Here is a 25,161-nt window from a genome sequence, read left to right on the forward strand (position 1 = left end):
TTACAACCGAGTCAAGGAGGCCCTGCTGCACAAGTTCGGGCTGACCCCCGAGATGTACAGGAAGAAGTTCCGGGGGGTACAGAAAGGGCCACGGGAGACCTATGTGGACCTGGCCTCCCGCCTGGCGCAATCCTGCCGCAAGTGGGTGTCTGGAGCCGGAGCCCAGACCGCAGAGGAGCTGCTCAAGCTGGTCATGATGGAGCAGTTCTATGAAGCGTGCCCACCCAAACTGAGGCTGTGGCTCAAGGACCGGAGACCAGAGAACCCCCAGGAGGCCGGGAGACTGGCGGATGAGTTCACGGAGAGCCGGTCCGGGTGTGAACGGGAGTCCCGGAGAGAGAGGGAACCGCGCAGAGACCGGATCTCGGCTGAGCGACGGAGGGAGTCAACTATGGGGCGAGACCAAGGAACAGGTCGTCTGCGCCCCAGAGAACCAGCCAGGGCCTGGACAGAGACAGCCCAAAGCCTAACTTGCCATCGCTGTGGGCAAAAAGGCCACAAGAGGGCTCAGTGCACCAGGTCCCAGGACCGGGGACTTTCCAGGGTTAACTGGCTGGGGCGGGAGGAAGGGCAGGCTGCCCCAGAGGCAGGGGCTGGCAGGCAAACCTCAGCTCAGAGAGAGGGGAAGGATGCTCAGTGCACCTCCCCTGGGAGGTCTGACCCTCGGGAGGCGGATTTCTCCGTGTACCGGGTGGGGGCAGGGTGGCCCCTGCGGAGCGAGTGCCTCATACCCCTGGAGGTGGATGGTAGGAAGGTGACGGGCTTCTGGGACACGGGGGCGGAGGTGACTCTGGCCCGATCCGACATAGTGGCCCCGGAGCGGATACTACCCCACGCGCAGCTGACCCTGAAGGGCATAGACGGGTCCCCGTTTAAGGTGCCTGTAGCCCGGGTGCATCTGAAATGGGGGGCGAAGGAAGGCCTCAAGGAAGTGGGGGTGCACCCGCACTTGCCCACCGAGGTGCTGATGGGGAATGACCTAGAGGAGTGGCCCCATGAGTCCCAGCGGGCTCTAGTCACTACCCGGAGCCAGAGCCAGCGGGGGGCTGACAACGTGGGTCCAGGGAAGGACTCCTGGCAGCGTCCTCAGGGTCCCATCCCAGCGGACACGGGGTCCAGCCAGGCTGGGACTCCGGACCTAGGCAGAGGTGGGGGACAGGTCCCGATCCCTGCCTCAGCAGCTGAATTCCAGGCTGAGGTGCAGGCAGACCCCTCCTTGCAGAGGCTGAGGGACCAGGCTGGCCTCCGTGCAGCTCAGCCCCGGGGGAGAGGTGGCCAGGAGAGATTCCTGCGGGAGCGTGGGCTCCTGTTCCGTGAGTGGCTCCCCCCCAGGAAGGCGAGGGCATGGGGTGTCCAGCGGCAGCTGGTCGTACCCCGAAAGTATCGCCTCAAGCTGCTGTATTTGGCCCACGACGTCCCCGTTGGGGGCCACCGGGGGATCCGGAGCACCCGGCTGAAGCTGCTCCAGCACTTCTATTGGCCAGGAATCTTTACAGCCGTGCAGCGGTACTGCCGGTCCTGTGACTCCTGCCAGAGGGGCGGGAAGGCCCAAGACAGGAGGAAAGCGGCTTGGGGGTCTCTACCCCAGATAGACCCTCTGGGCTTGCTGAGAGAGCTATGGGAGGGGAAGACCCCCCTGGATGGAGCTTCGGGGGTGGAAGCCGCCCTGGCTGTCCAGAGAAGGCTCACTGGGCTCATGGCCCCGGCCCGAGAGACCCTGGCCAGAGATCAAGGCCAGCGGAAGGGTGGGTGTGACCCCCGAGGACAGGCCTGTGCCAGTCGCCCTGGAGCGGGGCAGTGAGTGGACAGAGGGAAGCCAGCTCATGTGGGGCCTTGCCACGGCCGGCCTGAGTCAAGGGGAGCGCCCATGTCCCCGGGGCAGGTTCCCACGCAGAGGACCCGAACTTCCCTAGGTCACGAGCGGAGTGACCCTGCTCAGTTCGCTCTCGGAGGGGGGAGAACTGTGACGTAGTGGGGGTAATTGCTGGGCTGTGGTGACCCCTGCTGTCTGGAGCAAGACCCAGCAGGGAAAACCTCACTAGGCAGAGGTAAGGCCAAACTTGTTGAACCAGTGGCCAGACACCCCCCATGGAGAGGAACAAAGGAAGGTGGATGCTGCCCTGACTGCGGGGGCAGGGCTGGAAGGGAATTTAGTTAGACTGTGGGAGAGCATGGAGGAGAGCCTAGGGGAAGGGGCTGGAGTTTAGGGGCCCAGTCTCCCCCATCTCAAGGGGGCCTGAGGCATCCTAGCCCAGCTCTGTGGCCAGACTACATCTGTGCTGTGCTGTATCCTGGAGAGGCAATAAACTTCCTCTATTCCACCGGCTGGTGCAGTCTGTTTGTGCCATTTCGGGGTGCAGGAGACGGGGAACCCCCAACGCGCCGTCACAGGGGGGGACTCCCCCTCTCTCCCCCCCGCTGCCTCCCCTCGTAGCTTTGGTCCCCCGCGTCCCGCTGCGCCAGGGGCCGAGCCGCCCGCCCCGCTCGGACCCCCCGCGCCGCTCCCCCCTTCCCCCCGCCTCTTGTGTCACCAGCGTCGGGGGACCCCCCCGCGCCCCGCCCCCCCAGCATCCCCGGAGCCGCTGGCCGCAGAGTCCTCGTGCCGGGGCGGGGAGCCCGCCGAGCCCGCCCCCCCTTCACCCCGGGGCGGGGCGCACCCCTGCGGGGCAAGGGGAGTCGGGGGGCCCGGGCCGCCTTCACCCTCCCACCCACCCCACGTCTCTGGCAGGGAGGGGCCATGAGGGTTCGGCGGGGGAGGGACAGGAGACGGGGGCCGGCGGGGCGGGGCGGGGCGGGGGTGGCTGGGAGGGGAGAGGGGCGCAGGGTGGATGAGGTGGGGGAGCGAAGGGAGGCCGGGGCCGGTCACTGAGGGCTCGGGGGTGGCTGGGGGGGGAGAGAAGGTGGAAAACGGGGTCGGTGGGGGGGAGGGGTGTGTGGGGCCTAGTGGGTGCCTGTCCTGCAGCAGCGGGCCAAGGGGGCGGGGGGGGGGGACCTAGAGCTGGTGCAGCGGCCCCCTCCTCAGCCCCACCCTGCTGTCGGGCGGCACCGCTCACGGTCGGGGGAGTTGGCCTCCCGCCCCAGCCCCTGCCCGCGGGCTCAGCCCCAGGACGGCAGGAGGGTGGAGCAGGGAGGGGAGGAGGAGCCAGAGGGCAACAGTGGAGGGGGGAGGCTGGGTGGGAAGGGGAATTACTGCAGGACACAGCAGGGGGAGGGGACAAGAACCAGCCACCCTCTGGTCTAGGTGTCTCCCTGCTGACCCCAGCCCGCCTCCCCCCCCAACCCAGTGTGGGGCTGCCCCTTCCCCCGGCCACATTCCCCATCTCACTGTTGGTGCAGTGCCCGGGGAAACTGAGGCACGCCCGCGGGGTTACTGCAGAACAGCAGAGCTCACAGGCAGCAGGACAAGGTGAAGGCGCCGGGGACACGCTCAGGCCGGGGGTGCCCGGATCCCTCTGGGCGGCAGGGGGGGGGGGCTCCGTGTGCGTAAGGAAAGTTGTTCAGCGATTGAGTTGAGGCGGTGGGATGAAAGGTCTGGAGAACAGGAGCTAGGAGGGGAGGCTGGAGGAATTGGGCTTGTTTAGTTTAGAAAAGAGAAGATTATTGCACAATGTTGCAGTCCCCAAGCTGTTATGAAACACTGCCCAGCGGTCACAACAGGACGTACAATCAGCAGTGAGTAAATAAAGATACTGACCAGAGCCTGTCCCAAAACAGACCCTGCGGAACCCCACTTGTTCTACCTTTCCAGCAGGATTGAGAACCATTAATAACGACTCTCTGAGAACGGTTCTCCAGCCAGTTCTGCACCCACCTCAGAGTAGCCCCATCTAAACTGTATTTGCCTAGTTTCTTGATAAGAATATCATGCGAGACCGTATCAAACGCCTCACTAAATCTAGATATACCACATCCACCGCTTCCCCCTTATCCACAAGACTCCTGATCCTATCAAAGGAAGCTATCAGATTCATTTGACATGATTTGTTCTTTACAAATCCATGCTGGCTGGTCCCTGTCACCTTGCCGCCTTCCAAGTGTTTCCAGACGATTCCTTAATTACTTGCTCCATTATCTTCCCTTTCAGTCTGGAGGGACCTAGCTCTGGAGTTGTGCCACTGGAGCAGTCTTGGTGTAGACACTGCCGGCGTAGCTGAAAGGGGTTTTCTGGTCACTGTAGATAATCTGGCACTTCAGAAGTGGAGCGCAGGATTCTTTCATTGATGTAGCCACATCTAGCGAGGAACCTCGGTTGACCTAACCGCATGGGCACAAACCTTTTTGCACGTCGCTAGCTGGATCCAATTTGTAAGTGTAGACCAGGCCTCCGTTGCCCCATTAATAAGATGGATCTAATCGTGCTTCCCTCCGTTTTGAAGCAGGTTGGCTGTTGTTTTAAAAATGTCTAGAGATTTGAGGGGCCTCAGCTCTCTGGCCCCCACAGTTTGAGACGCCCTGTATCCCCGCTCCTGACATCAGGCTGTTGTGGTCGTCTCTCGTCGACCATACGAAACCCCAGGACTTTTGGAAACCTTGGCCGTTCGGGTGTTTGCATGAGACGGTCTCTCAGTCCTAGGACTAAGTCAGAGTGTCTTAAAAAATGAAATTAGCAAGACAAAAGGCTGCGCACAGACACGTGTGGTTCAGAGAAGCCTAAAACTGGATCCCAATTTCTGTCTGCACGAAACATTTGAAAGTCCATTAAAGAAATTGACCCCAGACATTAATGGGGGACTCAAGTGTTTATTTTTTGTGCCATGGTGGAAACCAGCAGTTCAGTGAGTGGGTCTATTTTGTTTAAACATTCGGCCTCTCCTTCTGCAGCAAGATGAACAGAGATAACAAACCGCGTGCGAAGCGGATGACCCTCTAATGCAATTGTGTTTGAAGAAATAACGGCTCCTTCCCGAGATAAAACCTTGCCTGCAAAACGTGAGCTGCTCTGGGTGCACAAGGTGCCGGATGGCCCTGGGGTGGGGCCTGCACAGACGGTGCCCGGAGCTCCCTGACCCTGCCTGCAGCCCCAGAGCTACCAGCCTGGCCTCCCCCCCGGCCGCTTGTGACGTGCCCCCCCCTTGGCTTGGGGGAGCCGTGTCTGAGTCTGACTCTGCCGAACTCAGATTCGCCTTGTGCCAAACGCAGCCCCCGGCCGGTCACTGGGCCGTGCTGGACAGTCCTGCCGGGGCACCGGCAGAGAGACACTGGGGCGCCTGCGAGTGGGGGTGTCTAGCGCTGCCCCTTTCCCCTCCAAAGAGGGGCCCCACACGCAGGCCCTTGCTGCCGACCCCCAAGGCCCCACGTGTCCAGTCTGCTCCCAGTGAGCCCACTTCCCGGCCCCCTTGTTCTCAGTGTGCCCGGATCCGGCTTCCAGCCCTCCCCACCCCTTGCGAGCGCCCGGAGGTGCTGGCTGGTCCCCCCGTCTCCATGCACCCCTCGCCCACAGGCCAGTCAAGGAAGCAAAAGGGGCACGAAGTCTCCGGGATCCAAGGTTTCGATGCCAAGAGGCGTCCGGCGAAGTCGCTGGGTCCCCAGGAAAGGGCACAAAGGTTCCCGGTCGAAGGGCTGAACACAACAAGGCTCCAGACCCACTGCCGGGCTACAAGGACCCGACACAACGTGATCAGGAGCTTCCCACTGAAACGACCACACGGGAGTGAGACGTCTCTGCCGAGGGACACGGGGACCTGCCTGAGTTTCACTGTCACCTCCTGCTCTCCTGGCCCCTGGAGCGCGGCCCCTTCTGAGTCGTCCGCACCCCCCGGCCCTGGGCAGGCACGACCAGCCCCCCACAGTGCTCCGGCCTCGGTACCCCGACCCCATCCCGGGACATGAGACAGCAACAGGAGGGGATGCTGGCCAAGAAGGGGGAGACACCCCCTCCGAGGAGCTAACAAATCCGGCAGCCCCAGACCTGCCCCTCCTCCAGGAGCCCCTATCAGGGCTCTGCCCCACTTTGACATGATGACTGCAGAAATTGGGGGCCCACAGGAGCACCCCACAACCTGCCGAAATCCCAATACCAGATGTCAGGGGACCTGCTGCCACCATCACGTGGTTTAAACCCACAATTGGGGTGCACACTAGAAACCAACCCTCGGGGCACCCCAGCTCTGTGTCCCCAAAAGAGCTTGAGAGAGGAGAGAGAAAAGCAAGCGGCCTCAGGCAGGCAGCCACACACAGATGGACACAAAAAGCTACCAATCGTGGTTAATTAGAAAAAAGGAACAACCCTGTATTATCAGAACCAAGCCACGGTTGCAAGCGTAGCACAGTGGCTAGAGGGAAGGATCCCCCATTGATCTAGATACTCAGGGAGAGTCCCTGGGCCGAAGGCTTGGTTACAAAAGAGGAAAAGGGAACAGTTCACCAGCTCAGCCATTAGCTCCAAGTCCCCAAACAACGAAAACAAGAAATGCTGACGGACTAGCTACACTTTTCCCTACTTCCACCTTCCTCACCGGGTGCTGCTCAGCCCTCCTGATTCTGACGTCCCCACTCTGGACTCTGCAGTGGAGAGCATCTTTGCCTCCACCGTCATAAGCAACCGGTCTGCTCTCCTCGGGCTCTACCTCGCCAGCGTCAGGCACGCCATGGACACAGAGGCACTCGCCTTGCCTCCTCGCAAGGGCAGACTGCGCAGGACAGCGCGTCACGGGAAGTGCTGTGGGGCTAGAGGTGGAACCCCCAGGGCCTCAGCCATTGCCACTTGCTTGAGTGGCCCCCAGCTGGTGCCTTTTGTCCCCACGGTCCTGCATCTGCAATGCCTGGGGCCACCTGGGGACGAGGAGCGGCTGCTGCTGGACACAGGAGAGCGGGTACCTCGCCTCGGGACCTCGGAGCACAGCACTGTCGCTCTGGGGTCTCCAGGGTCCCCTACGTGGAAGAAGGGTGAGAAGGTCTGAAGAGTTGGGGAGCAGCAGGGGGACCCCAGCAGAGCTGGATTTGGAAGGAGGCCTGAATGGTGGGAAAACGAGATGGGCTGGGGTGACCATTGAACTGTCCTTCCATGGCCCCTCAAAACCAAGGCAAACAAGGGAAGCTAACAGGACCTAGGGCAAGTCATTCAATCATACCCTGCCTCAGTTTCCCCATCAGTAAAATGCAGATAACCATTCCGATCTGCCTCGCCGGTGGGGGCAGCACCATGAAGTGCTGCGCGGAGCTGATGAGCAGTCAGGCCTGGTTCTTAGGGGAGGGGGGAGGCCGGCTCGCTCCCCCCACACCTGTTCCCTGAGTCACTGCTTAGCACATGCCGGTTTCATGGACAAAGTCTTTCTAAGACTTTCCACCCAGCCCCAGTGGTCGCCCCTGCAAGGGGCCTGGAGGGCAAGAGAGAGCAGGTGTGAATCACAGGGTCTCACACACACACACACACACACACACACACACACACACACACCCATTGGTGCATTGTGCGCGCGCACACGCACACACACACACACACACACACACACACCCATTGGTGCATCGTGCAGACACACACACACACACACCCATTGCTGCATTGTGCACACACACACACACACACCCATTGGTGCATCGTGCAGACACACACACAGACACACACACACACATTGCTGCATTGCACACACACACACACACACACACACCCATTGCTGCATTGTACACACACACACACACATTGCTGCATTGTGCACACACACACACACACCCATTGGTGCATCGTGCAGACACACACACACACACACACACACACACCCATTGCTGCATTGTGCGCACACACACACACACACACCCATTGCTGCATTGCACACACACACACACACACACACACACCCATTGCTGCATTGCACACACACACACACACACATTGCTGCATTGTGCACACACACACCCATTGGTGCATCGTGCAGACACACACACACACACACACACACACACACACACCCATTGCTGCATTGTACACACACACACACACACACATTGCTGCATTGTGCACACACACACCCATTGGTGCATCGTGCAGACACACACACACACACACACACACACACACACCCATTGGTGCATTGTGCAGACTCAGGAGGAACTGGGGCCGCTTGTGACTCTCTGATACGTTCCCTCCTTTCTCCCAGGCTACCTGCCCCCACTTTCCTCAGCCCCCCCCCCCCCCGTGTGCCTGGCTCCATGCTCAGCGGAGGGGGCGGCAGGTCCGTGGGGCGGGGGAGCTCTCCCGGGCGGGCAGGGGGCACTGCCCTGAGGAAGTCGTTGTGGGGCTGCCCCGGCCGGTGAGGGCGATCGCCCCACCCAGCGCCCGCCCCGTGGGTCGGGCAGGGCCGCTATAAACGGTGGAGCCGCTCGTCTTAGGGTGCAGCTGGGACGAGAGCATCTGTGCAGAGATGGGGCAAAGTAGGAGGAGTTGGGGGGTGGCAGGAGGAGGGGGAATAAGGGGGTTCTGAGCGGGGGGAGCGGGGCAGGCTGGGAGCCAGGACTCCTGGGGTCTCTCTCTGGCCTGGGAAGGGAGTGGTGGCTAGTGGTTAAAGCGGGGGGGTGGGGGGGGGAGGGAGCGGCTGGGAGCCAGGATGCCTGGGTTCTCTGCCGGTTCGGGGAGGGGAGTGGGGACCAGTGGTTAGAGCGGGGGGGGAGTGGCTAGGAGCCAGGATGCCTAGGTTCTCCCCTGGCTCTAGGAGGGGAGTGGGGGCCAGTGGTTAGAGCGGGCGGGGAGCTGGCGGGGGGGATCCCGTGAGGTTCCAAGCTCTTCTCCCTTCCCTGCAGACGTCAGCAACAGCGGCCTGATCACCGGCAGCATCATCGGTAACGACAACAAGAACAACCTCGTCCTGTCCCTGCTGGCACCGAACGCCACCTGTGAGTAGCGGGGGGGGGGGGGAGGGGAGGCGCTGGGGGGGGGTCCCCGGCGGCGCTGACTCCCCGTCTCTCCGCAGTGTACCTGGGCTCGTCCCACCTGTGAGTAGCGGGGGGGGGATGCAGGGGGGGTCCCCGGCGGCGCTGACTCCCCGTCTCTCCGCAGTGTACCTGGGCTCGTCCCACCTGTGAGTAGCGGGGGGGGGAGGCGAGGTGCTGGGGGGGGGTCCCCGGCGGTGCTGACTCCCCGTCTCTCCGCAGTGTACCTGGGCTTGTCCCACCTGTGAGTAGCGGGGGGGGGGGTAGCGGGGGGGTCCCGGCGGCGCTGACTCCCCGTCTCTCCGCAGTGTACCTGGGCTCGTCCCACCTGTGAGTAGCGGGGGGGGGATGCAGGGGGGGTCCCCGGCGGCGCTGACTCCCCGTCTCTCCGCAGTGTACCTGGGCTCGTCCCACCTGTGAGTAGCGGGGGGGGTGCAGGGGGGGTCCCCGGCGGCGCTGACTCCCCGTCTCTCCGCAGTGTACCTGGGCTCGTCCCACCTGTGAGTAGCGGGGGGGGTGCAGGGGGGGTCCCCGGCGGCGCTGACTCCCCGTCTCTCCGCAGTGTACCTGGGCTCGTCCCACCTGTGAGTAGCGGGGGGGGGGGGTGTGACGTAGTGGGGGTACCTGGCTGGTTTCTATGCTGCTGGCTCTGGGGGAACCCCCACTGGCTGCCGTGGGTACCAGGACCCAGCAAAACAGGATGAGTCACTATGCAAACCAGTGGCCAGACACCCCCCATGGAGAGGAACAAAGGAAGGGGGATGCTGCCTTGGCTGGGGGGCAGGGCTGGAAGTTAGTGAGTTGGTTGCTGGCTGTCGGAGGGCATGGAGGAGAGCCTAGGGGAAGGGGCTGGAGTTTAGGGGCCCAGTCTCCCCCATCTCAAGGGGGCCTGAGGCATCCTAGCCCAGTTCCTGTAACCAGACTACATCTGTGCTGCGCTGTGCTGGAGGAGCAATAAACCACCCTCAATTCCACTGGCTGGTGCAGTCTGTTTGTGCCATTTCGGGGTGCAGGAGACGGGGAACCCCCAACGTGCCGTCACAGGGGGATGCAGGGGGGGTCCCCGGCGGCGCTGACTCCCCGTCTCTCCGCAGTGTACCTGGGCTCGTCCCACCTGTGAGTAGCGGGGGGGATGCAGGGGGGGTCCCCGGCGGCGCTGACTCCCCGTCTCTCCGCAGTGTACCTGGGCTCGTCCCACCTGTGAGTAGCGGGGGGGGGATGCAGGGGGGGTCCCCGGCGGCGCTGACTCCCCGTCTCTCCGCAGTGTACCTGGGCTCGTCCCACCTGTGAGTAGCGGGGGGGGGTAGCGGGGGGGTCCCCGGCGGCGCTGACTCCCCGTCTCTCCGCAGTGTACCTGGGCTCGTCCCACCTGTGAGTAGCGGGGGGGGGATGCAGGGGGGGTCCCCGGCGGCGCTGACTCCCCGTCTCTCCGCAGTGTACCTGGGCTCGTCCCACCTGTGAGTAGCGGGGGGGGGATGCAGGGGGGGTCCCCGGCGGCGCTGACTCCCCGTCTCTCCGCAGTGTACCTGGGCTCGTCCCACCTGTGAGTAGCGGGGGGGGGTAGCGGGGGGGTCCCCGGCGGCGCTGACTCCCCGTCTCTCCGCAGTGTACCTGGGCTCGTCCCACCTGTGAGTAGCGGGGGGGGGTAGCGGGGGGGTCCCCGGCGGCGCTGACTCCCCGTCTCTCCGCAGTGTACCTGGGCTCGTCCCACCTGTGAGTAGCGGGGGGGGATGCAGGGGGGGTCCCCGGCGGCGCTGACTCCCCGTCTCTCCGCAGTGTACCTGGGCTCATCCCACCTGTGAGTAGCGGGGGGGGATGCAGGGGGGGTCCCCGGCGGCGCTGACTCCCCGTCTCTCCGCAGTGTACCTGGGCTCGTCCCACCTGTGAGTAGCGGGGGGGGATGCAGGGGGGGTCCCCGGCGGCGCTGACTCCCCGTCTCTCCGCAGTGTACCTGGGCTCGTCCCACCTGTGAGTAGCGGGGGGGGGTGCAGGGGGGGTCCCCGGCGGCGCTGACTCCCCGTCTCTCCGCAGTGTACCTGGGCTCGTCCCACCTGTGAGTAGCGGGGGGGGGGGGTGTGTGACGTAGTGGGGGTACCTGGCTGGTTTCTATGCTGCTGGCTCTGGGGGAACCCCCACTGGCTGCCGTGGGTACCACGACCCAGCAAAACAGGATGAGTCACTATGCAAACCAGTGGCCAGACACCCCCCATGGAGAGGAACAAAGGAAGGGGGATGCTGCCTTGGCTGGGGGGCAGGGCTGGAAGTTAGTGAGTTGGTTGCTGGCTGTCGGAGGGCATGGAGGAGAGCCTAGGGGAAGGGGCTGGAGTTTAGGGGCCCAGTCTCCCCCATCTCAAGGGGGCCTGAGGCATCCTAGCCCAGTTCCTGTAACCAGACTACATCTGTGCTGCGCTGTGCTGGAGGAGCAATAAACCACCCTCAATTCCACTGGCTGGTGCAGTCTGTTTGTGCCATTTCGGGGTGCAGGAGACGGGGAACCCCCAACGTGCCGTCACAGGGGGATGCAGGGGGGGGTCCCCGGCGGCGCTGACTCCCCGTCTCTCCGCAGTGTACCTGGGCTTGTCCCACCTGTGAGTAGCGGGGGGGGGATGCAGGGGGGGTCCCCGGCGGCGCTGACTCCCCGTCTCTCCGCAGTGTACCTGGGCTCGTCCCACCTGTGAGTAGCGGGGGGGGGATGCAGGGGGGGTCCCCGGCGGCGCTGACTCCCCGTCTCTCCGCAGTGTACCTGGGCTCGTCCCACCTGTGAGTAGCGGGGGGGGGATGCAGGGGGGGTCCCCGGTGGCGCTGACTCCCCGTCTCTCCGCAGTGTACCTGGGCTCGTCCCACCTGTGAGTAGCGGGGGGGGTAGCGGGGGGGTCCCCGGCGGCGCTGACTCCCCGTCTCTCCGCAGTGTACCTGGGCTCGTCCCACCTGTGAGTAGCGGGGGGGTAGCGGGGGGGTCCCCGGCGGCGCTGACTCCCCGTCTCTCCGCAGTGTACCTGGGCTCGTCCCACCTGTGAGTAGCGGGGGGGGGATGCAGGGGGGGTCCCCGGCGGCGCTGACTCCCCGTCTCTTCGCAGTGTACCTGGGCTCGTCCCACCTGTGAGTAGCGGGGGGGGGGGTAGCGGGGGGGTCCCCGGCGGCGCTGACTCCCCGTCTCTCCGCAGTGTACCTGGGCTCGTCCCACCTGTGAGTAGCGGGGGGGGGTAGCGGGGGGGTCCCCGGCGGCGCTGACTCCCCGTCTCTCCGCAGTGTACCTGGGCTCGTCCCACCTGTGAGTAGCGGGGGGGGATGCAGGGGGGGTCCCCGGCGGCGCTGACTCCCCGTCTCTCCGCAGTGTACCTGGGCTCGTCCCACCTGTGAGTAGCGGGGGGGGGGATGCAGGGGGGGTCCCCGGCGGCGCTGACTCCCCGTCTCTCCGCAGTGTACCTGGGCTCGTCCCACCTGTGAGTAGCGGGGGGGGTAGCGGGGGGGTCCCCGGCGGCGCTGACTCCCCGTCTCTCCGCAGTGTACCTGGGCTCGTCCCACCTGTGAGTAGCGGGGGGGGGTAGCGGGGGGGGGTCCCCGGCGGCGCTGACTCCCCGTCTCTCCGCACTGTACCTGGGCTTGTCCCACCTGTGAGTAGCGGGGGGGGGATGCAGGGGGGGTCCCCGGCGGCGCTGACTCCCCGTCTCTCCGCAGTGTACCTGGGCTCGTCCCACCTGTGAGTAGCGGGGGGGGGATGCAGGGGGGGTCCCCGGCGGCGCTGACTCCCCGTCTCTCCGCAGTGTACCTGGGCTCGTCCCACCTGTGAGTAGCGGGGGGGGGGGAGGCGAGGTGCTGGGGGGGGGGGTCCCCGGCGGTGCTGACTCCCCGTCTCTCCGCAGTGTACCTGGGCTTGTCCCACCTGTGAGTAGCGGGGGGGGGTAGCGGGGGGGTCCCGGCGGCGCTGACTCCCCGTCTCTCCGCAGTGTACCTGGGCTCGTCCCACCTGTGAGTAGCGGGAGAGGTGCAGGGGGGGTCCCCGGCGGCGCTGACTCCCCGTCTCTCCGCAGTGTACCTGGGCTCGTCCCACCTGTGAGTAGCGGGAGAGGTGCAGGGGGGGTCCCCGGCGGCGCTGACTCCCCGTCTCTCCGCAGTGTACCTGGGCTCGTCCCACCTGTGAGTAGCGGGGGGGGTGCAGGGGGGGTCCCCGGCGGCGCTGACTCCCCGTCTCTCCGCAGTGTACCTGGGCTCGTCCCACCTGTGAGTAGCGGGGGGGGGGGGGTGTGACGTAGTGGGGGTACCTGGCTGGTTTCTATGCTGCTGGCTCTGGGGGAACCCCCACTGGCTGCCGTGGGTACCACGACCCAGCAAAACAGGATGAGTCACTATGCAAACCAGTGGCCAGACACCCCCCATGGAGAGGAACAAAGGAAGGGGGATGCTGCCTTGGCTGGGGGGCAGGGCTGGAAGTTAGTGAGTTGGTTGCTGGCTGTCGGAGGGCATGGAGGAGAGCCTAGGGGAAGGGGCTGGAGTTTAGGGGCCCAGTCTCCCCCATCTCAAGGGGGCCTGAGGCATCCTAGCCCAGTTCCTGTAACCAGACTACATCTGTGCTGCGCTGTGCTGGAGGAGCAATAAACCACCCTCAATTCCACTGGCTGGTGCAGTCTGTTTGTGCCATTTCGGGGTGCAGGAGACGGGGAACCCCCAACGTGCCGTCACAGGGGGATGCAGGGGGGGTCCCCGGCGGCGCTGACTCCCCGTCTCTCCGCAGTGTACCTGGGCTCGTCCCACCTGTGAGTAGCGGGGGGGGGATGCAGGGGGGGTCCCCGGCGGCGCTGACTCCCCGTCTCTCCGCAGTGTACCTGGGCTCGTCCCACCTGTGAGTAGCGGGGGGGGTGCAGGGGGGGTCCCCGGCGGCGCTGACTCCCCGTCTCTCCGCAGTGTACCTGGGCTCGTCCCACCTGTGAGTAGCGGGGGGGGTGCAGGGGGGGTCCCCGGCGGCGCTGACTCCCCGTCTCTCCGCAGTGTACCTGGGCTCGTCCCACCTGTGAGTAGCGGGGGGGGGTGCAGGGGGGGTCCCCGGCGGCGCTGACTCCCCGTCTCTCCGCAGTGTACCTGGGCTCGTCCCACCTGTGAGTAGCGGGGGGGGGGGTGTGACGTAGTGGGGGTACCTGGCTGGTTTCTATGCTGCTGGCTCTGGGGGAACCCCCACTGGCTGCCGTGGGTACCACGACCCAGCAAAACAGGATGAGTCACTATGCAAACCAGTGGCCAGACACCCCCCATGGAGAGGAACAAAGGAAGGGGGATGCTGCCTTGGCTGGGGGGCAGGGCTGGAAGTTAGTGAGTTGGTTGCTGGCTGTCGGAGGGCATGGAGGAGAGCCTAGGGGAAGGGGCTGGAGTTTAGGGGCCCAGTCTCCCCCATCTCAAGGGGGCCTGAGGCATCCTAGCCCAGTTCCTGTAACCAGACTACATCTGTGCTGCGCTGTGCTGGAGGAGCAATAAACCACCCTCAATTCCACTGGCTGGTGCAGTCTGTTTGTGCCATTTCGGGGTGCAGGAGACGGGGAACCCCCAACGTGCCGTCACAGGGGGATGCAGGGGGGGTCCCCGGCGGCGCTGACTCCCCGACTCTCCGCAGTGTACCTGGGCTCGTCCCACCTGTGAGTAGCGGGGGGGGGATGCAGGGGGGGTCCCCGGCGGCGCTGACTCCCCGTCTCTCCGCAGTGTACCTGGGCTCGTCCCACCTGTGAGTAGCGGGGGGGGTGCAGGGGGGGTCCCCGGCGGCGCTGACTCCCCGTCTCTCCGCAGTGTACCTGGGCTCGTCCCACCTGTGAGTAGCGGGGGGGGGTAGCGGGGGGGGTCCCCGGCGGCGCTGACTCCCCGTCTCTCCGCAGTGTACCTGGGCTCGTCCCACCTGTGAGTAGCGGGAGGGGTAGCGGGGGGGTCCCCGGCGGCGCTGACTCCCCGTCTCTCCGCAGTGTACCTGGGCTCGTCCCACCTGTGAGTAGCGGGGGGGGGATGCAGGGGGGGTCCCCGGCGGCGCTGACTCCCCGTCTCTCCGCAGTGTACCTGGGCTCGTCCCACCTGTGAGTAGCGGGGGGGGGGGTAGCGGGGGGGGTCCCCGGCGGCGCTGACTCCCCGTCTCTCCGCAGTGTACCTGGGCTCGTCCCACCTGTGAGTAGCGGGGGGGGGATGCAGGGGGGGTCCCCGGTGGCGCTGACTCCCCGTCTCTCCGCAGTGTACCTGGGCTCGTCCCACCTGTGAGTAGCGGGGGGGGATGCAGGGGGGGTCCCCGGCGGCGCTGACTCCCCGTCTCTCCGCAGTGTACCTGGGCTCGTCCCACCTGTGAGTAGCGGGGGGGGGATGCAGGGGGGGTCCCCGGCGGCGCTGACTCCCCGTCTCTCCGCAGTGTACCTGGGCTCGTCCCACCTGTGAGTAGCGGGGGGGGGGAGGCGAGGTGGTGGGGGGGGGTCCCCGGCGGTGCTGACTCCCCGTCTCTCCGCAGTGTACCTGGGCTCGTCCCACCTGTGAGTAGCGGGGGGGGGTAGCGGGGGGGTCCCGGCGGCGCTGACTCCCCGTCTCTCCGCAGTGTACCTGGGCTCGTCCCACCTGTGAGTAGCGGGGGGGGGGATGCAGGGGGTTCCCCGGCGGCGCTGACTCCCCGTCTCTCCGCAGTGTACCTGGGCTCGTCCCACCTGTGAGTAGCGGGGGGGGGATGCAGGGGGTTCCCCGGCGGCGCTGACTCCCCGTCTCTCCGCAGTGTACCTGGGCTCGTCCCACCTGTGAGTAGCGGGGGGGGATGCAGGGGGGGTCCCCGGCGGCGCTGACTCCCCGTCTCTCCGCAGTGTACCTGGGCTCGTCCCACCTGTGAGTAGCGGGGGGGGGGGGTGTGACGTAGTGGGGGTACCTGGCTGGTTTCTATGCTGCTGGCTCTGGGGGAACCCCCACTGGCTGCCGTGGGTACCACGACCCAGCAAAACAGGATGAGTCACTATGCAAACCAGTGGCCAGACACCCCCCATGGAGAGGAACAAAGGAAGGGGGATGCTGCCTTGGCTGGGGGGCAGGGCTGGAAGTTAGTGAGTTGGTTGCTGGCTGTCGGAGGGCATGGAGGAGAGCCTAGGGGAAGGGGCTGGAGTTTAGGGGCCCAGTCTCCCCCATCTCAAGGGGGCCTGAGGCATCCTAGCCCAGTTCCTGTAACCAGACTACATCTGTGCTGCGCTGTGCTGGAGGAGCAATAAACCACCCTCAATTCCACTGGCTGGTGCAGTCTGTTTGTGCCATTTCGGGGTGCAGGAGACGGGGAACCCCCAACGTGCCGTCACAGGGGGATGCAGGGGGGGTCCCCGGCGGCGCTGACTCCCCGTCTCTCCGCAGTGTACCTGGGCTCGTCCCACCTGTGAGTAGCGGGGGGGATGCAGGGGGGGTCCCCGGCGGCGCTGACTCCCCGTCTCTCCGCAGTGTACCTGGGCTCGTCCCACCTGTGAGTAGCGGGGGGGGGATGCAGGGGGGGTCCCCGGCGGCGCTGACTCCCCGTCTCTCCGCAGTGTACCTGGGCTCGTCCCACCTGTGAGTAGCGGGGGGGGGTAGCGGGGGGGTCCCCGGCGGCGCTGACTCCCCGTCTCTCCGCAGTGTACCTGGGCTCGTCCCACCTGTGAGTAGCGGGGGGGGGATGCAGGGGGGGTCCCCGGCGGCGCTGACTCCCCGTCTCTCCGCAGTGTACCTGGGCTCGTCCCACCTGTGAGTAGCGGGGGGGAGGCAGGGGGGGTCCCCGGCGGCGCTGACTCCCCGTCTCTCCGCAGTGTACCTGGGCTCGTCCCACCTGTGAGTAGCGGGGGGGATGCAGGGGGGGTCCCCGGCGGCGCTGACTCCCCGTCTCTCCGCAGTGTACCTGGGCTCGTCCCACCTGTGAGTAGCGGGGGGGGTAGCGGGGGGGTCCCCGGCGGCGCTGACTCCCCGTCTCTCCGCAGTGTACCTGGGCTCGTCCCACCTGTGAGTAGCGGGGGGGGGTAGCGGGGGGGTCCCCGGTGGCGCTCACTCCCCGTCTCTCCGCAGTGTACCTGGGCTCGTCCCACCTGTGAGTAGCGGGGGGGGGTAGCGGGGGGGTCCCCGGCGGCGCTGACTCCCCGTCTCTCCGCAGTGTACCTGGGCTCGTCCCACCTGTGAGTAGCGGGGGGGGTAGCGGGGGGGGGTCCCCGGCGGCGCTGACTCCCCGTCTCTCCGCAGTGTACCTGGGCTCGTCCCACCTGTGAGTAGCGGGGGGGGAGGCAGGGGGGGTCCCCGGCAGCGCTGACTCCCCGTCTCTCCGCAGTGTACCTGGGCTCGTCCCACCTGTGAGTAGCGGGGGGGGAGGCAGGGGGGGTCCCCGGCGGCGCTGACTCCCCGTCTCTCCGCAGTGTACCTGGGCTCGTCCCACCTGTGAGTAGCGGGGGGGGGTAGCGGGGGGGGTCCCCGGCGGCGCTGACTCCCCGTCTCTCCGCAGTGTACCTGGGCTCGTCCCACCTGGAGCTGGCGGCCGCCCCGGAGCAACTGGCCTCTTGGAGCAGCGCGGAGGAGACCTGGGTCCTGCAGTCCGAGTGCGCCAGCCGAGAGTCGGGTGAGGGCCGGGCCGGGGGGGGGGGGGGCGGGCAGCTGGAACAGGGACGTGGCCCTTTGTGGCTTTCCCAGCCCCCCCCCCCCCGATGGGGCAGCGAGTGTGCGGGCAGGGGCTGTGCTCTGCTGCCTGATGTCACTGCCCCCCCCCCCAGCTGTGGGCGCACTGCCTGGCCGCAGAAGCCCATCCCAGCAAGCCGCTGCTCCCCCCTCTCCCAAAGTGGGGGGGGGGTCTCTTCTCACCTGGAGGCCCAGCCCAGGGGGGACCAGCCCAAATAGCTCCCAGAAATGGCGCCCACAGCCCTGAGACCTCGGGAGCAAAACACTGGGGTGAGGGCAGTGCCGGGAGGGAGCGGGACCCTGGGGTCTCCCTGGCTCTGGGAGGGGAGTGGGGCCCAGTGGTTAGAGCAGGGGGGGTGGGAGCCAGGACTCCTGGGGTTGTTCCCTGGCTGCACGGGGGGCAGGTGTCCAGCATGCGGGTGGCAGGGCCCAGGAAGGGTCGTGGGGCCCCTGACCCCCAGTAAATACACAGGTGAGTGGTGGGGGACAGGCTGGGCAGGGTGTTAATGGCCATGACCAGCTCCCACCCCTGTGCCTGGCCAGGGCAGCGCTGGGGGGAGGGGGGTGGGGAGCCAGGGCTGGATGGGAGGGGGGGATCCGGCGAGCATCTGGCGCTGGCAACCACTTGGCCCTGGCGCTGCAGGGGGCCTACACCGGAGAGTGGGGGCAGCGCGGGGGGGGGGCATGTGGGCTGCGGGGGGAAGGGACGTGGGGTCCCGGATCCGGTGACTCTGACCCCCCCTCTCTCTCCAGTGACGCTCAAGCCGGGGTCTCTGTACCGGCTCCCTGCGGATCGAGAGGTCCAGAACCCGGAGAGCACTGTGAGGGAGACCTGTGAGCAGCGCTGCCTGAGCGGGGGGCGCGGGACCCGGGGGGGGGGGGTCTGTGCTCACTGGGCCCCAGCTCTGCCTGGTCCTTCTCCTCCAGCCTGGGATGTGTCCCCAGGCCCCCCCCCCACCTGGATCCAGGCCTGGGGGAGACGCCCCAGTGTCCCCCTGCATCACGGGGCCCTTCTAAGCAGCCCCCCATCCCCTGGGCTGTAAAGCCCCAACTCCTGCCCCCGCCCATTCCCAGGCCCTGGGCTTGGTGCCGCTCAGTCCCTCCCAGTTCTAGCCGGGTGGGGGCCGTGGGGCGAGGGCATCCTCCCCCCCGCGCTGCTGGACTCTCCCCCCCGCTCTGGTGTGTGGGCCCCTCGTGCTGGGGAGAGGGCCCCCCCCCACCCTGCTGAACCCGCCCGTGCCTGGCCCCATCCCCTCACTGGCAGGACCGGCTCATTCCCCGGGGGGACCAGCCCAAATAGCTCCCAGAAATGGCGCCCACAGCCCTGGGGCCTGGGGAGCAAAACCCTGGGGTGAGGGCAGGGCTGTGCCGGGTGGGAGCGGGACCCTGGGGTCTCCCTGGCTCTGGGAGGGAAGTGGGGCCCAGTGATTAGAGCAGGGGGACCGGGAGAGGGACTCCTGTGTCCTTCCTCTAATTCGCGGGGGGGGGGGGGCTCAGCATTCACGGCCCTGCCAGCTGTGAGTATCTGGGGGAGGTGCACGGGGTACGGGGAGAAGGGGCGTGGGGTCCCGAAGCCGGTGACTCTGACCCCCCCCCGTCTCTCTCCAGTGACGTTCAATCTGGCCTTTCTGTACCGGGGCTCTGCCGACGGGGCGGGGGGGGCGGAGCAGCGCGGGGGGCCGGACCCCGACGTCCAGTTCATCTTCACGCTGCCGGACGAGGCCACCCTGAAGGCTGCCGCCTCCATCCTGAAGTCCCTGAGCCGCGAGCTCACCCTGGAGGAGCTGTGGGAGCGGGTCGGCCAGAGCGGGGGTGAGAGCAGGCGGGGGTGGGGGGGGGACAGGGAAGTGGCAGACGGAGCCTGGGACCCGCATCCCCCGGCCTGAGCTGCCGCTTGGGGCAAACTGCCCCCGGCCCAGAGCCCCCCCGGGGGGACCAGCCCAAATAGCTCCCAGAAATGGCGCCCACAGCCCTGGGGCTTGGGGAGCAAAACACTGGGGTGAGGGCAGGGCCGTGCCGGGTGGGAGCGGGACCCTGGGGTCTCCCTGGCTCTGGGAGGGGAGTGGGGGCCAGTGGTTAGAGCAGGGGGGCTGGGAGCCAGGACTCCTGGGGTCTCTCCCTGGCTCTGGGAGGGGGGTGGGGGCCAGTGTTTAGAGCAGGGGCTGGGAGCCAGGACTCCTGGGGTCTCCCTGGCTCTGGGAGGGGAGTGGGGGCCAGTGGTTAGAGCAGGGGCTGGGAGCCAGGACTCCTGGGGTCTCTCCCTGGCTCTGGGGGAGGGGGGCAGTGACCACACGGGGGGTGGCAGGTCTCCGGGCACAGACAGGACCATGGGGCCCCTGCCCACACACTAAATGCGCAGTCGGGGGGGGGGGGGGCAGGCCGGGCAGGGTTTTGATTGCTTGGGCATTAGTGGCCGTAACCAGCTCCTGTGCCTGGGGAGGGCAGTGCTGAGGGGAGGGGGGTGGGGAGCCAGGGGCTGGGGGAGGAGAAGGTCCGGACCTGCCCTCCAACTTTCTCTCCAATCAGTGTTCAATGGCTGCTGGGGGGCGGGGCCCGGTGGGAAAAGGGGCGGGGCCCAGTGGGAGAGTGGGCGGGGCCCATGAGCAGCTGGTCTCGGGACTCCAGGCTGGGCCGGGTTCCCTGCCGGCGGGAGGGTCCTGTCCTGGGACTGGGCCCATGGCCCGGGCGGTGCAGGGGGCGACGCTGGTGAATTGGGGGCAGCGCGGGAAGGGGGGAAGGGACATGGGGGCCTGGTGCTGGTGGCTCTAAGCCCCCCCCCCCGTCTCCCTTCAGCGAATCGCAAGGCCGAGGCCCAGCGCTTGCTGGAGCAGCGCGGAGCCGGGGGGATCGGCTGGACCTCTGAAGACTTGGAGCTCTTCCTGGATGCTCTGGAGAGCACAGGTGAGGGCGGGGCCCCGGGAGGGGGGGGGCGCAGCTGGACCAGGGACACGGCCCTTTGGGGCTGGGCCGCTCCCTCTGTGCCCCCCCCCCGACAGAGCAGAGTGTGTGGGGGCAGGGTGCTGGCGGCTCAGGCAAAACGGGGCCTGCTGCAGCTTCCTGACGCCTCTCCCCCTGCTCCCCCGATGCCTGGGATTCCTCCGCCCACGGCAGGACTCTGCACTTGTCCTTGTTCAACCTCATCCGATTTCTTGTGGCCTGATCCTCTAATCTGTCCAGGTCACTCTGGGCCCTTCCCTGCCCCCCAGCGTCTCTACCCTCCCCCTGGCTCAGTGTCAGCCGCAAACGTGCTGAGGGTGCAACTCATCCCCTCAGCCAGGCCGTTAATGAAGATGTTGTGACGGCGCGTTGGGGGTTCCCCGTCTCCTGCACCCCGAAATGGCACAAACAGACTGCACCAGCCAGTGGAATTGAGGGTGGTTTATTGCTCCTCCAGCACAGCGCAGCACAGATGTAATCTGGTCACAGGAACTGGGCTAGGATGCCTCAGGCCCCCTTGAGATGGGGGAGACTGGGCCCCTAAACTCCAGCCCCTTCTCCTAGGCTCTCCTCCATGCCCTCCGACAGCCAGCAACCAACTCACTAACTTCCAGCCCTGCCCCCCAGCCAAGGCAGCATCCCCCTTCCTTTGTTCCTCTCCATGGGGGGTGTCTGGCCACTGGTTTGCATAGTGACTCATCCTGTTTTGCTGGGTCGTGGTACCCACGGCAGCCAGTGGGGGTTCCCCCAGAGCCAGCAGCATAGAAACCAGCCAGGTACCCCCACTACGTCACAGATGTTGAACAAAACCGGCCCTAGAACTGATCCCTGGGGCTCCGCTAGAAACCGACCCCCAGCCTGACATGGAGCCGTTGATCACGACCTGCTGGGCCCGGCCTAGCCAGCTCCCTACCCATCTCACCGTCCATTTCTCCATCCACATTCCCTTCACTCGCTGGCAGGAATATTGTGGGAGACGTAGCACAAGCCTGGCTAAAGTCGAGGTCTGTCACAGCCCCCGACTGTCCCACGGCCACAGAGCCAGGCACCTCAGCACAGACGCTAATCAGATCGGTCAGGCAGGACCTGCCCTGGGTGAATCCCTGTGACTGTTCCTGGTCACTTTCCCCTCCGCCACGTGCCTCACACTGGATTCCTCGAGGGCCCCTCCATGGTTTCTCCAGGACTGTGAGGCTGACGGGTCTGTCGTTCCCTGGATCGTCCTTCTGCCCTTTCTGAAGCCGGCGCCACATTTGCCTGTTTCCAGCCATCCGGGGTCTCTCCCGATCGCCGCGACTTTTCAAAGCTAACGGCCAAAGGCTCCTCAATGACACTGGCCAGTCCCCAGCCCCCTCGGGTGCATTAAATCCGGGCCCATGGATCTGTGTGTGTTTAGCTTTTCTAAATAGTCCCCACCCTGTTCTTTCCCCGCCGAGGGCTGTTCATCTCCTTCCCCTACAGGCAGTCCCCGGGTTACGTACAAGATAGGGACTGTAGGTTTGTTCTTAATTTGAATTTGTATGTAAGTCGGAACTGGTACATATTGTAGGGGAAACTCTAGCCAAACATTTCTCCAGAGCTCAGTTTTATTCTCCCACACCTCACTTCCCTCAGTCCTTTAGTCTCAAGCTGAGGTGTCTGCTGAGAAAAGCCGCTCCGCGTCTCCCTGGTCTGCTGGGTGGGGCGCTAGCTTCACGTCTCCCTGGTCTGCTGGGGGGAAGCAGCTAGTGTGGGGTTGCCTCACCCTGTTTGTAAGTAGGGATCCAATGTAAGTCGGATCCATGTAACCCGGGGACTGCCTGTATTGCCTTGCCTAGCGCATTAGTCTGGGGGTGACCTTGTCCGTGAAGACAGAGGCAGAGAAGCATCGAGTGCTTCAGCTTCCCCCCATCACCTGTCACTAGGTCACCTCCCTCCTCCAGTGGGGGCCCCCCCTCTGACCCCCTCTTCTTGGGAACGTGCCTGGAGAAACCTTCCTTGTTCCCCCCACACCCCTTGCCGGCTGCAATTCCCGTTGCGCTTCCCCCCCCTGACCCCCCCTGCATTCTCCACGCAGGGATCTGCAAACTCTTCCAGGACAAGCGCAAAGGGGACGGTGACACAAGCACCGGGTGTGAGCTCAGCCAGAGCGGGGGTGAGTGCGGGGCCTTCGGGGGGGGCTGAGTGGGGCACCGGCTGTGCAGGGGGCTGCGGGCAGGGCTAGCAGAGGGTCAGAGGGACTCCCAGGGGATGGGGTGCGCAGGGGTGGGCTGGTGTGAATGTGGGACCGGACCGAGGGGGTGGTGCCCATGGGCTGGGTGTGGGGGGCTCAGGAGGCTGGTGGCTGGGGGAGGGGAGCTGCTGTGCCTGGTTCCACCCCCCCACGAGAGCAGGTTTTCCCAAACCCCTTTTTCGCAGCAAAGCGGCTGCAGGTGCCAGAGGGGCAGGGCCCTGGCGGGTCCCTTCCCACCGAGCTCTGCCCCCGGCGACCCCCCGGCACCGTCCCAGGGCCTGATCCCCCAGTGACCACCCGGCACCGGCCCAGGGCCTGATCCCCCAGCGACCCCCCGGCACCGGCCCAGGGCCTGATCCCCCAGTGACCCCCCAGCACCGGCCCAGGGCCTGATCCCCCAGTGACCCCCCAGCACCGGCCCAGGGCCTGAGCCCCCAGCGACCCCCCGGCACCGGCCCAGGGCCTGATCCCCCAGTGACCCCCCAGCACCGGCCCAGGGCCTGATCCCCCAGCGACCCCCCGGCACCGGCCCAGGGCCCCCGGGAGAAGTTGCAGGCCCAGGGAGACTCCCCAGCGTTTCCTCTCCCTCTCGGGGCCCTTCCTGGTGGAGGCGTTTGACGTCTGTGCGGTTCAGCCGGGCGAGGGCCGAGTTCCCGTCCCAGGGGCTGACTTGCTGCTCCCAGCGCGATCCCTGCTCACTGGGGTTCAGCCCCCCCCTGGCTCCGGCTTCAGGCTCTTTTCCCTCCCCGCTGGGCCCGGTCGCAGGGCTCAGAGCGGGGAGCCGGGCCCAGCCCCGCGGACAGGACCCCCCAGGCAGGATGGCTGGACGGGCTTTGCTGTCTGCCCCACGGCACCTGGGCCTGCCCCCGGGTCCCTGCGCCCTGGGGATGGCACTGAGCACGGCTCCCTTTGCACCCGGCCCCTGAAACGCTGCGGGGGGGAGGTTCCCCAAACCCCCCTACAGCTCCCCTGCCCTGACATATTCCTCCTCCCCTCTTTCGCTGTTCTCACAGCTCTTGGTCTGGAGCTACTCAGCCCCCCCCCCCTCCTCTGCCAGCCGGCCAGCTGAGCTCCCTGCCCGCGTGGGCCTCTGAGCCTCTGGGCAGGGCTCACTAAAGAGCCGAGCGGCTGCGCAGCTTCCAGGGCCCTGAGCTGTCCCCTGGAGCCAGGTCCTGCCCCGGGAGCCGCCGCGCTCATGGCTCTGCCTTGTCTCCCTCCGCAGGGAAGTAGAGACGCCGGCACGGACAAGCCGCAGGTGAGAGCTGAGTCATCCCCCCATTTCTGTGCCGCTCGCTGTGCCCCTGGGGCCCAGCCGTCTGCCCCCCGCCCCTCGGCTGCATCTGGCCGGCTGTGGCCATGGGGGTGTCTGGCTTGTGTCTAGCCTGGCTCCTGGCCTTGTGCCAGGGGCTGGTGGGACGTGTCCTACTCCGAGAAAGGGGGGGACTCAGGAGCCTCAGCCCCACTGATTTACTGGGGTTTTGGGCTCCCGAGTCCCCAAGTTGCTTCTGAAAGCCCCACTCCCGTGTGCCCAGGCAGGGGGCGGTGCAGGGTCTTACCCAGGGAGCCGGTACCAGCCCCACATGTAACCCCCCGACTTCCGCCAGCTCCCTGCATTGCCCCACACCTCAGGGCTAAGTGCAGCCACTCGCCTGGGGCAGCCTCACACCCGCCCTGGGGCAGGGGGATGCTGCCACGAGGGACCGGGGGGGGGGCAGGGCCAGAGACTCTAACCCCCCCTTCTCCTTCCCCCTCCAGGCAGCAACCAGGGTGAGACCCCAGCGCCCAGGGGAAGTGAGGGGGGACTGAACATGGGGAGGTGCAGGGAGAGCTGTGGGGGCCCTTTCCAGAGTCCCCCAGACCCTGCCCCTCTGACCTGCCGGCTGGGGAGCCAACCCCTGTTCGCCCACAAAGGCAGGTCCCAGGCAGGGTGTCTCTGGGATGGTGGGGGCGTGTCTGGCTCAGGCCCCACCCCACCCTGAGCACCCGTGAGCCATAAATCGGGACTGGCCCTGCCCGCCTGACCCTGCCTCTCCCTGCCTAGCTCCTGACGTGTGACGGAGCTGTCGGCCCGGCGCCCGCGGAGGATCCCGACTGAGTCTCCCGCCGGGCTCTGGACTCCCCCTCGCTGCAGCCTGCTTAGCGCCAAACAGCAACTCTTGAAGAGAGCAACCTAAGCGGAGGGCGAGGGCCCAGGGCGATGGACCCCCCACCCCGAGGGCTGGGGCTGCCTGGCCCTGGCTGCTGTAGCCACCTCGCGTCCCTGCTGTGCTGTGACTCTGAGAAGCAATAAACCCTCCGGATTCGCCCGGCCGGGGGAGTCTGTTCTCACTGCTCCGGGGGGCAGAGACCCCGAGGCCCCGACAGTCAGAAGTTCTCTCCCTTCCCTGCCTGAGCCTGGCCTGGTTAACTCTTGTGTCCTCGGCTTTCCTTAGGGGGAGATTTCCCAAGCGAGCGCTCCCTGCCTTTCTCTGAGCTCTTGGGGGTGGCGGCCGGTTTTTATCCTTCAAGTCGAGGTGGGTCAGATTTGGGGGGGG

General features: G+C 66.3%; 1 protein-coding gene across 2 annotated transcripts; it reads left to right on the forward strand.

The window, feature by feature from the left end:
- Window positions 1-6,011: 6,011 nt before the first annotated feature.
- Window positions 6,012-24,937, forward strand: LOC142823529 (uncharacterized). 2 transcript variants are annotated; one of them, XM_075914654.1, is made up of 9 exons: window positions 6,012-6,885; window positions 8,734-8,826; window positions 17,309-17,422; window positions 18,232-18,312; window positions 19,087-19,290; window positions 20,272-20,379; window positions 22,472-22,549; window positions 23,850-23,882; window positions 24,669-24,937. In XM_075914654.1, the coding sequence occupies exons 1-8, from the start codon at window positions 6,588-6,590 to the stop codon at window positions 23,855-23,857; spliced, it is 984 nt and encodes a 327-aa protein (XP_075770769.1). In that variant the 5' UTR covers window positions 6,012-6,587; the 3' UTR covers window positions 23,858-23,882; window positions 24,669-24,937. The 2 variants fall into 2 exon arrangements, with proteins under 2 accessions (XP_075770769.1, XP_075770770.1); XM_075914655.1 differs by lacking the exon at window positions 6,012-6,885 and adding an exon at window positions 8,156-8,367.
- Window positions 24,938-25,161: the final 224 nt, after the last annotated feature.

The sequence above is a fragment of the Pelodiscus sinensis genome, unplaced genomic scaffold (assembly GCF_049634645.1).
Source record: "Pelodiscus sinensis isolate JC-2024 unplaced genomic scaffold, ASM4963464v1 ctg142, whole genome shotgun sequence".
NCBI classification, from domain to species: domain Eukaryota; kingdom Metazoa; phylum Chordata; order Testudines; family Trionychidae; genus Pelodiscus; species Pelodiscus sinensis.